The 13,934-nt window shown below is 40.5% G+C and overlaps 1 protein-coding gene across 4 annotated transcripts in view; it reads right to left on the reverse strand.

The window, feature by feature from the left end:
* Positions 1-333: 333 nt before the first annotated feature.
* The window catches only part of SYT1 (synaptotagmin 1), a 347,729-nt gene continuing 334,128 nt past the window's right edge, over positions 334-13,934 (reverse strand). For all 4 annotated transcript variants that reach the window (XM_081878593.1, XM_081878590.1, XM_081878592.1 and 1 more), the window contains exons 9-10: positions 4,372-4,505; positions 334-3,563 (exon numbers count right to left, since the gene is read on the reverse strand). In XM_081878593.1, the coding sequence (XP_081734719.1) occupies positions 3,357-3,563; positions 4,372-4,505 (341 nt within the window). In that variant the 3' untranslated portion in view covers positions 334-3,356. The remainder of the gene's footprint in view (positions 3,564-4,371; positions 4,506-13,934) is intronic.

Consider the following 13,934-nt stretch of genomic DNA (forward strand, 5'->3'; position numbering starts at 1 on the left):
AGCTTCGAGAACACTGTCCAACCATCTCATCCTCTGTCGTCCCCTTCTCCTTGTGCCCTCAATCTTTCCCAACATGCTTCCATGCACTTAGTATGCACCTGTTTTGGTCATGGTGCAGATGTGTGTTCCAATTGCACACACGGGATATTCTCCAACATTTAGACAGCCACTTGCAGCTGCATTGCAACTGTGTGTATGCACACCTCAGGCCTCAAGGATGCAGTGGAGCTGCTGGCCTGAGGGGATGACATCTGAAATGGATGAATCAGAGTTGACAGATTCCTGTCTGTTTAGTGACTAAGCCGAGGAAGAAAACCGAAGACACTCAAGGCATCAACAGGAAATAAAACATTTTTATTGAATATCTGTGTAGTATGTATGTTTTATTTTAACAACACCTGGAAAAACTCTACCGTGGGATTCACTACACGAAAGTGAAACAAAATATAAACCACCTCATCAAAACTGAATGTAAAATACAGCTAAACTTGTCAGCTCGCAGGCTACGAGCCATATGGCAGGATAGAACACCCCAAACGCTTCTACAAGATACAGAGAAAAATCCACACATAGAAACACTCAAGCAGGCAGTAAATATACACAAAGGCAACTAGGATCTTTCTACAGCATCAGATTCTAATACTTTTACACAGCTTTGTCAGAAAGGTACATGTGGCTTCTTTTGAGGATGAAAATGTCATCTTGGTCAAATAGCAGGTCTGCTCTCTGCTGAGAACTATAGTACATTAGCAACCAATTCTGTGGTGACATTCAGTCTGGCAGTGCTGGAAGAAAATGCATTAAGAATACCTTAACACAATGAATCAGTTCTGGCAGCTTGAGCCTGTAAATTTCAAGATGCGCTTTTTTATTTTTTTGTCCCTGCTACAATGAACAACTAAAGGAAGTTACAGTGGAGCTGAAACTCTTTCCTCATAGGCTGCAAAGCCTGTTGAGCTCTTCTCTTTGGTGGGATTTGGTCCTTTTAAAAATGTAAGGTTATAAAAGTATTCCTGTAAGATTTTTCCCCTATATATACACCTTAGCTTATCTGACTCAACTATGTCTTTTTTTCTGTTTCTTATAGAAAATAGAAAGACCTCCAGAGTGATAGATGTTTTCACTCACATCTGTTGGGAAGCTATGCAGAAAGCAGAACACATTGCCACAAATTCAATTTGTGGCTTGGGAGTTAAAAAAAACCTCTCCACTTCTTATTGGGTGAGGTGTAGACCCACAGCTCTGAGAAACGGGTTGTCATTCAAAAATCTGTTGCTGTTTTTTTCTTTTTTAAAAAATTATTATTATTTAACTGGATTATCCACTTATTTCTAGGGAAATCCCACTTATTCCACAAAAGGGTGCTATTTTTTTTCCTTTTTCCTTTATTTATTTTTTTGCTACCTCCTTGTGTTTTTGGTGCTGGGTGGTAACTAAAAATAGAACAAGTACTTCAACACGTTATATTCACAGTCTCTTAAATAAGTATGCAAGTAAGAAAGTAACTAAATGGAAGGTGTCTCCATTGAAGAGACCTGAGCTAAAAAAATAGTAATGCCCACGACATGATGAGATGGGATTATCTGAGATGACAACTGTCTTTATCTGTAGGACAACTGTCTTACCATCAAACGGAGGGGAGGGGGGGAGATGCGGAATATTGCACAGTGTCGACAAAATGCTGTGTGGTCCATCTGCTCTGTTTTGATGCCCTTGTCCTATGCATAGCTCTTCAGTTCTGGATTGGTCCATAGGTAGGAGAACTGCTTGTGCTATACACTCCTTCGGCAGTGCAGTAGAAGGGAATGGCAGTATTTTTACAATATCACTACGGAATAAATTGATTGCTATCCACTGAGAAAAACTACAGTTTCTAAGCACACACGGCAGTCACAGTGATACACAGAGCTGTCTTTTAAGACGCTTAAATGGAATGACTAATAGCTTCATAATAGTGCCATTTACTACACAGTAACATTGAAAACATTTAAAAACTCCTCCTGAAACGAGCAACTAGTGTACATAAGAGGTTGCTTCAGTTTGCTAGAACTTGTTCTTTGTTTTGTTTCACTTTTTTTTAAAGGACAAATTAAAACTTATTAAGTATAAATAGTATATAAAAGGTCACTAGCTGTTAATCTTTTGGCTTGCTTTGAAGTGCATTCAGAAATATGGCTAATTTTTTTTTGTCCTCTTTTGATGGGATTTTACAATACTGTCTCGTCACCATGAAACTACTTTTGTATAATAAACACACACGGCGGTGATTTTTTTTGTTTTGTTTTAAAAAATATTCTGCATTCCTTCTCATCTGGCTTAGTATAATAAAATATTTTGTTACAAAGTCTAATGTGCAAACTCATTAGGATTAGAGAATGTGAGATCACAAATGGGATTCACAGTATGGAAATTTTGTATAAAGGTGATAAACGGAGAGCGATTGGGTTTTAGGTATGTGTTTTGCCATGGTCAGTTATAGGGGTTTGTTACTATTGCATCCTTCCCCTCTGTGATTTATCCCCCCCCCAATTTATATGTTCCTATATGTTATAATTAATGCTCCCACCCTCAAAGGAATTGTACCTTCAATTTCTAAGTGTAAAGCCATGATTTCAGTTTGTTTTTATATATATATACACAGGAAAAAATGATATATCAGCTTCTGGCTACGCTTCCTTGAGGTCAGCTTTGGAGCTGCTCAGATCATGCTAAGTTGCCCACGAGAAAAGACCACCAATGGGAATTAACCCCTCCAAGGAGTGTCATGTGAGCGTACGTCGATATTTGAACGATTCAGTTGAAAGCTCAGATTTAAGTTGTCCTTTAAGATGTCAGTGTAACACTACTAGTGCCTTAACAAGTTGGAATTTTTGCTGGAATGCAGACGATACGATAGTTAGTTACCCTATAATATATTATCAGCTCTCCTATATCTCAGTCAATTTACATAATTTAAAATAGAACATCTTATTAAAAACATCTAGATATACACAGATTAGGAAACGCTTACAACATACAAATAAACGGACTAGAAATAAATTATTATTATTTTTTTTAGCATACTGGTATGTACAACTGTGATACAATAAATAATTTCCGTCATGCTCTATCTACACATATTGCTTAAAAGAAGAGTCGATCGGAGGGCAGTGGCGAGATGGGAGGGCTGTGTAGGGCTTTCTACATTTAAAGTTGTGCAAATTAAAAACAAGATTTGAAGTACCACTGATCTGTGTTAGGGATGCATGGCTGGAAAGAAAAGGACCCATATTACTGAGGTATTTACAGATACTGGCTAAAGAGCACTATATGGGCAAATGCAGAAAGGCTTCTTTTCTCGTTTCCTTTTTGTCTTCCTACTTCTTGACTGCAAGCATGGCGTCTACCTCCTCCTCCGGCTGTAAGGTGTGCCACTGTGCAATGGGTCGCCTCGGGTTGGCCAACATGTCTGACCAATGCCGCAGCTCCGCCCCGGTGCTGTTGTAGCCCACAAAGACTTTGCCAATGGCATCGTTCTTGCCAATCTTGTCATAGTCCAAAACAGTCACAACAACTTGCACTTTCTAAAACAGGATGAGAAAGAGAAAGGTCAGGAATGAGGAAGGCAAACTGGACTGGAAAAAAAAGGGTAGACCTTGTCACAAGAAAGCTCGATAGAAAAGATGGGTGGCAAAAGATGGAGAGTTACGTGCCTTATTTACATTAACAACCAAACTTTTTAAAAGCCTAGGGCCAATTGATGTGACTGCTCTTTTATTCATAAAGCGCTTCAATTAATTATTGCTATTGTTACTGTTATTGTTAAATACCACATTAAGGTTTTAAAATGCTGTGGTGAACTTCCTGCCCTCTAGATCCTGATTTGATTGCAAGTGCTTGGTCGCTTTGGTCACTTGGTAAGGGTAAACGCAATTTTAAGTTCTGCTCTATGCCCTCATATTTCACATTTAATCATTATGCCAAATTCATTTTCATGAAGTCTACCAATGACAGCACTTCCCATGGCCCTGACTGTGCTACAAATGAGTGTGTTTGGTTCCCTGTGCAGAATCCATCTCTTCCAAGAGACTCCTAAGCATCAACAAAATCTGTTTCCCCATCACTATGTATTCTGTTCTGAATTCACTGATGCTGAATATTATAAAATGCCCGCTACCTATTTTTTTGCTGAAGAATTGACACTTCCTAAGTACTGTATATTTTATCATTCCCCTCTTGAAGCAGTCACACTCATTTCATGCCGCGCAGGATTCATGCGTAGGTGCTAATGAAGGCATGCACACTTGATAATTAGCAAGGTTCCTGTTAAATATGTATGAGGGCTGAGGGATGGAGTTTCAAGGCGAGGAAGAAACTGATGTCTGACATTACCTGGATTTGCTCAAATGGTACTTCAAAGCTGAAAGACTCATTGTAATAGGGATTCAGAGTGTTCTTTTTAATTGTTGTCTTCTTCTTCTTCAGCCGCTTTCCATTCTGCATCAGATGAATTTTCACATAGGGATCTGAGCAATGACAAGAAAAACAAGGCGGTTAGGAAATGGTGCCCTGGTTAATATAGTGTGTCCTCTAATGAGGATAATCCTTGAGTCAAAAGAGGAACGAGGGGGAAAAGAGGCAGGAGACTCACAGAATGTTTCTCAAGCAAATCCATATTTATAGAAAATAAAAAATCAGGCAAAATTGTCAAGTAAATGTTCTAATAATGCAACTTTGCCAAAAGATCAGCATCCTGCAAAGTCAGGATTGTGCAAACAGTCAGAGAAGCTCCTTGTGTTAATTTGCCTCTGCATGGAAATATTTGCCTGTAGGTAGGCTGCTGAGGTGTCACTGCTTGACAGGAACACTACAAGGGCAAATTTTCTTTCCTAGATATATGGATAACTGACCTTCCCCTATTAGTGACTGCTGCCCTACAAACTTGCAAGGCTCCAGAAAAGAGTAAGCTCAGAAGCAGTGAGGGTTACTCTTCTCTCACCTGTTCCTATTAGAGATGAACTCAAAGAAGTCCATTGTAAAAGTCAGACAACACATTCAGATGAACGCATTGCCCCCCCCATCTTTATTCACTTGTACCATAGGAAAACAAAGTAGTTAAATATAATTGCATCGTTCACTGCAAGAGGTGGTGATGGTTTCTGGTTTAAATGGCTTTCCAAAAATAAAAGAGACATTCACATGGACAAACATTAACCATGAAACTTATAATGGCTACAAATGGCACTTCCCTGCTCCTGGGTGGTGGTAGTCTCATTACCCAAGGCAAGCTGCAAGGGGCTGACAAACTCCCATCATTTACAATTACATATGTTGAGCTGTGGTTGGACAGACAAAGTGTTGGGCTAAAGGCACCTTCATCTGATTCAGCAAGTCAATTCCACTTTTACTACATTCTGATTATAGAGGGGTTTGGATGCCTCTCCTTTCATGCCTTAAAATAATGTTTGTGGGGAGCACACCACTGAATGGGCTAGCCCTGCTTCCTGATTGGACCCTGATTGGACCATGGTCTCCCCCCGCATGGTAGAGATCTATGAGTGTACATTAGGCCTATTGAAATTAATAGATTTGGCTACATTTCCTGGAGGGATTTCTGTTCGTGTCTAGCCCTGCTAATTCCGTACTTTTTTGTATATAACTGAATACAAAACTTAATAAGTCAGCTCTGAGTAAGAAATAGTTGAATACTGGTGTGGGGAGGAAATGAAATTGACGCAAGGTGCAGCAAGAAGAGAGGAGGAATCTCAGATTCTCCAACGCCCCTGGCCCCCTCAGCTTCTAAAATGGACCCTGGATTCCTCTGAACATTCCTTTATGCCTTATTGCAGCCAAGAGTCTTCTATGGCTCTAGGCAGCTGGGCAACGATGTAGCTGTCTATGGCCTTCTCTGGTTCATGCCCTTTAGAGGGCTCTGGGTCGACAGTGTACTGTTCCTCCAACAAATGTGGGCTGGCACTACCAGTTCACTGTCAGTGTGCAGTTGACTCCAACCCCATCATACAATCATTTGAGTGAGCGTTAAGCCACAATCCACAGGACTTTGCTCTATAGACCTGATGGCTGCCCAGCACTCTTGGTTTGTGTTGCATTTCCTTAAAAGAAATGACATACAACCGGATGCCTTCATCTACCCCAGCCGCAACAAAAGATGTCCCTCCCATATTGGTCTCTACAGCCATGGCAGGCGTTGGAACCTTCCAACAGTTTGACTCAAGCCCCAAAGGTGCACTCCTCCATTGGTCTCCTGAGACAGACAGATGCTAACTACAACTACAGAACAGAACAATTTTATAAGGGAAAGGAAACAGGGGAAGAGAAGTCAGCTAAATGCTTTCTAGTCTCAGCTGCTTATATATCTGAAAATAAATGAATCAGGCTAGTATTAGAAGGTAGACTGTGAAGATGTAAAACCTTGCTTGGTCTTTTCTCAACATAGATTGCCCCACCCACACTATGACCTGAGCACCACAGCTTTGAATGACTGGTTTAAAAATGTACGACACGTTTAAATGTGTTCGGCTTAAACCTGTGAAGACAAAAAACTACACTGTTCCATTTCTCTAAAGCTCCACTGTCAGTATATCACGAGTAGTTTTAGCTTTAATTTATTAAAGCCCGTGACATTCAAGAGGTAGAGGTAGAGAAGAGTTGGAGGAGGAGGAGGAAACAACTGTTGGAGTGTTGTGGGTATCAAGCAGTTAACACTCCATGTTAAGTGGAAATGCTAACTCAGTATCATGCGATGAGTCAGCTTCACGAGACATGGAGCGTTGGTGAATTGGTCTATAGCCAACTAGTATAAAGAGGTATGGCTGACTTCCCCACACTGGCTTCTCCCCTGTATGTAAACCCACCTCTGTATGCTGATTCTTGGATGTAAGAAGACTGCTTTAGGATGACGCAGGACTGCAACTGCAATAAAGCCCTGCTGAGAGGACAGTGTGTAGTCAGGCGGGTGGAGTGGAGGTGGGGGTTGGCACTGTCCTTCTATGGAAAGGGCTAAGTTGATTTTTCAGCTTCCCTGATTAATATTCACTGCACGGAAATTCAAAAGCTGAAAAATGTACAATTTATATTGTGCATTACTGATTTTACAAGAACGTCTCAAGGGAGGCTAATAAAGAAGCTTTTAAAAGCAGCAGGGTACTCAAGCTGACATGCTTTGTTTTGTCAAAGTTTAGAGGCAAAGATATCAGCCATTATTTAGAGGCAAACAAAAGATTCGAGTCTCATATGAAATGAAAGTTGAGGTAATGTCAAATTGCCAGTAAATACAGTGATTTTGATCTTAGAAACACTGTTGCACGTCTTCTAAAGACAGCTCCAATACCCACAGCAAGAGTCTTGAGAAGGAATATTTAATCTCGTAGATAATAAACAAAAAAGTGTACATATGACATTCAAGAGACAAACCAGGTTTAGCCTAGACAATACACCATGGTTAAATGAGTCACCTGTATCAGCAGCATCAAATATACAGGGACAAGATAGAATCTGTGGAGTGCAGCACAATGAAAATGAAATATTCCTTTAACAAAAGCTGGAACTATGGAGCCCCTGATTGACAGTGGTTTTTAAGGTGAAACCTAAGTTGTAGGTGATCAGTACTTAATGAAGCCTTTCCAGAAATAGCAAAATTTAGAATTCATGAATTTTCACTTGGATTGAATGCCTAGAATGGAAAAAGTTGGCTAGGGTGGACAAGATTACTACATCTGAATATTTCCTGAACACATATATAAAGATAACAGCCTTTAATAAATGCCTGCAGATCCCATGAACTGAGGTATCTATAGTCAAGGTATATAGCGCTTCCAGGCTGTCACATTTAGGGGTGAAATTCAATTACATCCTGGCAAACTGAGTCTGCTTATATTAAAGCTAATTTGGAATTATATTATCATTATTTTATTTCTTATTTATTACATTTATATCCCGCCTTTCCTCCAATGAGCTCAAGGTGGCAGACATAGTTATCCTTTATCCTCACAACAACCCTGTGAGGTAGGTTAGGCTAAGAGACAGTGACTGGCCCAAGGTCATCCTTGATGGCTGAATGTCATAGTCCAGAAGTATCCCAAAGATTAGGGGGTTTTTTGCCCTAAGCAAGGCAATAGGGAAATGCATTGGTAAGTGTGGGATAATGCTTGATGTAGCATTGTCTAATCTCCACACCAACAAAACAGGAGAAATGCTCATTAAAGAGGTTGCCTGGGCATGGCCATAGTCGGCTCTAGATTATTATTTTGTGAGCTGGAAGTGGGCGGGTTGGTCTTCACCTATTAATGAACCTTCCACATCAACGTTAACTTGTTTGCTTTGGGCAATGCAGCTCAGTACTGCCTCTTAGTACTGCCTTGTTCTAATGCCTGATTAGTAGTTGCAGCACAATCCTAGGCATACTTATTAGTGACAGCACAAAAGTTCTTACGCATCCCGTTTCATAATACAAATTTGAAATGGTCATAAAGTTATATTCTGAAAACACAACCCTTCCTTCCCGGAATCTTCTCTGGGTCAGATAAACATAGATAAGTTCATTAAGTTCATAGATAAACATATTGGGGGCAGGAATCAGTTCCCATTCTGAGGGCCTCAAATTTCAATAGTGAGACAACAAAAGGGTCACTGAATCAGGGCATATATTTTAAGAAAAACAAGAGGCAAGGAAGAGGCAGCCAGCTGGCTGTGCCAAAATTAAATGGCCCACGGCCACACCCACTCTAGCAATAGATTGGCTGGGGCTGTCCACAGCACAGATGATGCAGCCGGCTGTGACACGGAGGGGGGGAAAGCAGCGTACCTCTCCCTACGCCAGAAAACTGTTGAGGCTCGGCTGACTGGCTGCAACGCTGTACACCAGATAAAAAGTGAACGGACTTTTCCCTCAGTCATGCCAGTAGAGGAAAATGGCACAGAGTTGTCTACCATTGCTCCTCAAAGGACTACACAGGCAGCCAGGGCTTTCTGGGTAACAGACAGTTGGCAAATGATCGTGTCCACTGTACAGCAAAGCCATTATGTGTTGTGTTAGGACATTTCCACAAACTGTTTGATACCAACAGCATCTGTCATGCTTTTCCTTTTCTGCAGGAAGCCAGACATTGGACAGAGATGTAGTTGTGGAATTGCTGGCATCATGGCTCCCCACAGGGCGAAATGTTGTAGGAAGCCCTTTCATGTTTACTTGCTTTCAGATCTGTCTGAGAGTGTGTTTTCCTTCTTCATTTCTTTCTCCCATGGATTTCAAAACAGACTTACTTCAGGGCTAGCAAACCTCTCTCCTGTGAGAGGATGACTCAGTGTGCTGTTCATGGCTTTCAAGCCATGGATAATTTGCCTTTAACGTTTTTCCTCCTGTGTGTTTTCATGTGTGGGAAGGGATAATTAAGGCCTCGGAAATAACCTCTAATGAGTTTATAGCGATCACATGTGTGGGTTGTCTGAATCAATATTCGTTTGCACATGGAAACCCTCAGAATGGGAAGGAAAACTGGGGGCAGAGGGGGACTGAACTCTCTGGGGAAGCACAGCAGCAATGGAAGGCAACTTTTCAGAGAGCCAGAGTGCTTCCAGATTGCATAAGTGTTATTGCCTGCTTGTATTAAATCACAGCATTGTATGCTTTGCTTTCTGTGACAAAATGAACATGCGGATGGCAAAGTGTTGCACCTGTAATGGCTGATGGTATCTTAGGGATAAATACATACCCTCCAATATTTCTCCAGTGAAAATAGGGACGTCCCATTCCATAATGGTAATTTTACTATTTATACCCCACACACCTTACTGGGTTGCCCCAACCACTCTGGGCAGCTTCCAACACACATAAAAACATAATAAACATTTTTTAAAAACCCTTCCTTATACAGGATTGCCTTCAGATGGTTCAGGGGTTGGATAACTCCATACCCTCCAACATTTCTCCAATGAAAATAGGGACATTCCAGGATCAAATCATAGCCTGGGTCAAAACCTTCTCTAAATCAGGGACATTCCTGGAAAATAGGGACACGTGGAGGGTCTGTAAATATATACTAGCATTCTATCTAGAAATGTATTTATTGGCCTAATCACACACACACACACACACACACACACACACACACGCAGACACAGCCTTTTGGTGACTAAAGCAATGACAAAAAGGAGCAAAACTATGGAATGGGGTATATTCTCCCTTCCATAAGCAGAGTGGGCTGCCTACTAAACTGCCTGCAAAGCTCTGATCCCTGATTCATTTCCTATTTGGAGAGCCGCTTCAGACATTATGGGATGTATTGAGACGGTGAGGGGAAAGCATGACATTAGGTAATTCGCTGGGAAAGTTGGGGGAGTAGAAGGCCAAGCATATTTCTTTGTGCTTCCTGCATAATGTCTGATTGAAGACACCAAGCACATTTCTTCTGTGGTGAGATGCATAAACTTACCACACACACATATAAGACATTTACACCAACTCTGTGAAGGAGCAACACCATTTCAGATGTTACATTGAAAGCACAAGTACAAGTTTTTATGCTTTCTGTCCACCAAGGCTTGTAATGCATTGTAAACCATCCAAGGTCTGCCCTTGCATTTGTTTAAAACTCCATATACTTTGTACCTGAGGAGAATTTGTCTGCCTAACATACAAGGGCACATCTCTGGCTTTCCCTGCCTCCCACTCAGCATCCTTTTGCACACACGATATTCCATCTAGAAGAGCTAACACACCTGGATTGTGAAACTGGAACAGTGTCAGGAAAAACAGTGTTATAAAATTGACAAAGAGTCAATGATCTTCCCTTTGGAGAATTTCAGTCAGGGATTGTTAACCGCAGACTGTCAAAACAGAATGGTTCATAATGGCCTAAGGCTTATTCTAATAGTTCTATCCACAGGATTTCACCACTTATAATATTTCATTACACAAGCAGAATAATACAAGTATGGCAGTGCAAATGGGTGAAGCTGTTTAAAAGGAAAGCAGCAGGCAATCTCCTCTTATTTCTCCCCTTTCCATCAAATGCATCACAAAAATAAAAGATTGGTCTCCTGAGAATCTTGCCAGCCCACCGTAAACTACCTACACTTAGCAAAATAAATTTTAAGTGAAATAGATTGGAATAAAGCCATAAGCAATTGAGAAACCTTCATGCTTTAATCCAGAGACAACACTTCAAGTACAAAAGGAAAGCAGCCCAATTGCTATGGAAATGTGGTTATAATAAAATTCTGTAGTGTAAAGCAATAAACCTGTCTCCACTCATCAACCAGGAAACAGGCCCCAGTGTTCAAAATTGACATGGCTGCTTGTCAGTCATGCCTTGAAAGTAGACAGAAAGGGAGAAAAGGCAGGAGTGGGTGAGAAACATTTCACTTTCCAAACTCCGGTGTGTAGATTAAACTAAATGTGGATTTTTAAAAGCACTTTTATGCAGGATACTAATGAAGGTACAGTGGATTAATAATGTTTCAAACAACCATACAAAATAACCTATGTCCTAATTAAATGACTTGGATCCTAACTTTGCTTGTGTGGATGGAAGAGATCATGTTCATTGAACAGAGCTTTCACGACTTGCCAATCCTTCTGCAGTTCCCCCATCCCAAAATATTCTCCTAGGGCCTAATGACACTTGTAAATGGTGTGGGATATTGTACACAAACATATACAGTGGAACCTTGGTTCTCGAATGCCTTGGTACTCAAACATTTTGGCTCCCGAACGCCGAATACCTGGAAGTAAGTGTTCCAGTTTTCAAACGTTTTTCGGAAGCCGAATGTCTGATGCGGCTGTTGGCTATTATTTCAGGGGCGCCTGCACCAATTGGAAGCCACACCTTGGTTTTCGAACATTTTGGAAGTCGAATGGACTTCCGGAACCGATTACGTTCCAGACCCAAGGTACCACTGTATAGATAGATTTTAAGCTAAAGGAATCTTGGCATTTTCAAATTCAGTTCAAATGAGAATTCAGGCTGTATTGAAGTGGAACGCAAAAGTGAACACAAATATGTTTATGATATATACACCAATATATTAATACTAGTGTTCACATGTGTCCTGAAGTTTCAACATTGCCTGAATTTTAATTTGAACCGAATTTGAAAATATGTAATTGAAACCACCACATAAATATTAGTGTCAGTACAAGACTGGAGGTTTATCCAGTGGCCAAATCTTCAACTTACCACTCATTTCACCGGCAGCTGGATAACACCGAAATGGTGAGGACACAATCTTTTAGCGCACTGACTCTGCACTCACTTTGCACTCAGATGTTGTTTGAGCATAAAGAAAGCACTCCCATAAGGGCACTTGCTCTTCCCTCTCTTATCCATGCACCCACTTGCTTGCATTGGTAGTAGCCTGCTGAATCTGTGCAAGGATGCCTATGGCTAGCAATGAGCCCAGTGGTGGATGGGAGAAGAGAATGAGTGAGTTTCGAATACAATGGATACATAGCCTTAGTACCCATCCAGGGATCTGTGCTAACACCTGAACAAGGCTCATATATTGCTTACAATTCAGAGCTGCAACCTAGTTTTGGTTGTTGCTAGCACAGAATCTCTGGTGAGAAAATGGTCCTGTGAACATGTCGGTGCTCTGGCCACTCTAAGTGGAATATCTGGCTGACTGGAAAAATGTCATTCTTAAAGAGTAAGGGACCTGATTCATTTAGTACAAACAAGCATTCCTATGACTTGCTCCAGACAAAAATAAGAAAGAGTCTAATAATAATAATAATAATAATAATAATAATAATAATAATAATAATAATAATAATTTATTTATACCCCGCCCATCTGGCTGGGCTTCCCCAGCCACTCTGGGTGGCTTCCAACAAAATATTAAAATACAGTAATGCATCAAACATTAAAAGCTTCCCTAAACACCTTAAAGACTAACAAATGTGTGTTACATATGATCCTCGGTGGGTATGTGTGTATGCAGGTGTGTGTGCACATAAAGAAACAGGCACTGAGAAACAAACTGTAAACAGTGAAGTCAGAAGGAAATGATGCGTAAATAAAAATAAAAATACTGTCAGTGACCATTATGTAAAAGCTTAAATGTCATCCATGAAAGCTTCAGACATAATACATTTGTTAGTCTTTAAGGTGCCACAAAAGTTTTTCTTTTATTTTCTGCAATAGGCTAACACAGGGGTCTCTGGAAATTGTTGCAAACAATAAGAGGTGATATTTTTACCCAATCGTGCTCTGCTGAGACAGGAACTGTGGGATTTGAGAATTATATACAATATAAATATTCAAAACGCAGACAAGGAATTAAACATTCCATGCATGCAATTTTGAAATGACACAGATTCCAACCACAAAGGACAAACCATCTGTAATATTGTTCAAATTTCCATAGCCATTCTTGTATTGACAAGGTTACTGTTTTATTGACAAGGTTTTTAAGCTTCGGTAAACATGCAGCTCTTTGATGTCTGACAATGTGGTCAAAAGTATCAAATCAAAGACACTTCTCTATAGAAAGAATATAAAATACAAGCATAGCATTTCTTCCTGAAGCATCTGTGACTGAAGAAATTCAGAGTTTCATCCAGCTCAGTTATGAATTTCTCAGCAGGCAATGCCACATTTTAAGTTAAGAGCAGTATAACAGATTATTCAGAAAGATGTGCATATCTTTTTCGATCTCAGACATATACACAACATTTGCATGACGTGAGGTCAGGGCTATTGTTTTCCTTAAAGTTGTGCTTCTCTCTCCCCCCTCCCCTGCCAAGCCAATTAAATGAGTTTCTAACCCAGAGCTTTCCAAACTGTGTGTCGTGACATGTTAGTGTGTCGGCTGCAGTGTGTAGGTGTGTTGCACAAATGCTCCCAGCATCCCTTCCAGGGCTGGAAAGGGGTTAGTTTAACCTCTGGTTTGCTAGTAAAACTGAATTACTGTGTCGTGAAATGATGCATGTCGAA

Source organism: Podarcis erhardii (assembly GCF_964252035.2).
Source record: "Podarcis erhardii genome assembly, chromosome: 10".
Taxonomy (NCBI): Eukaryota; Metazoa; Chordata; class Lepidosauria; order Squamata; family Lacertidae; genus Podarcis; species Podarcis erhardii.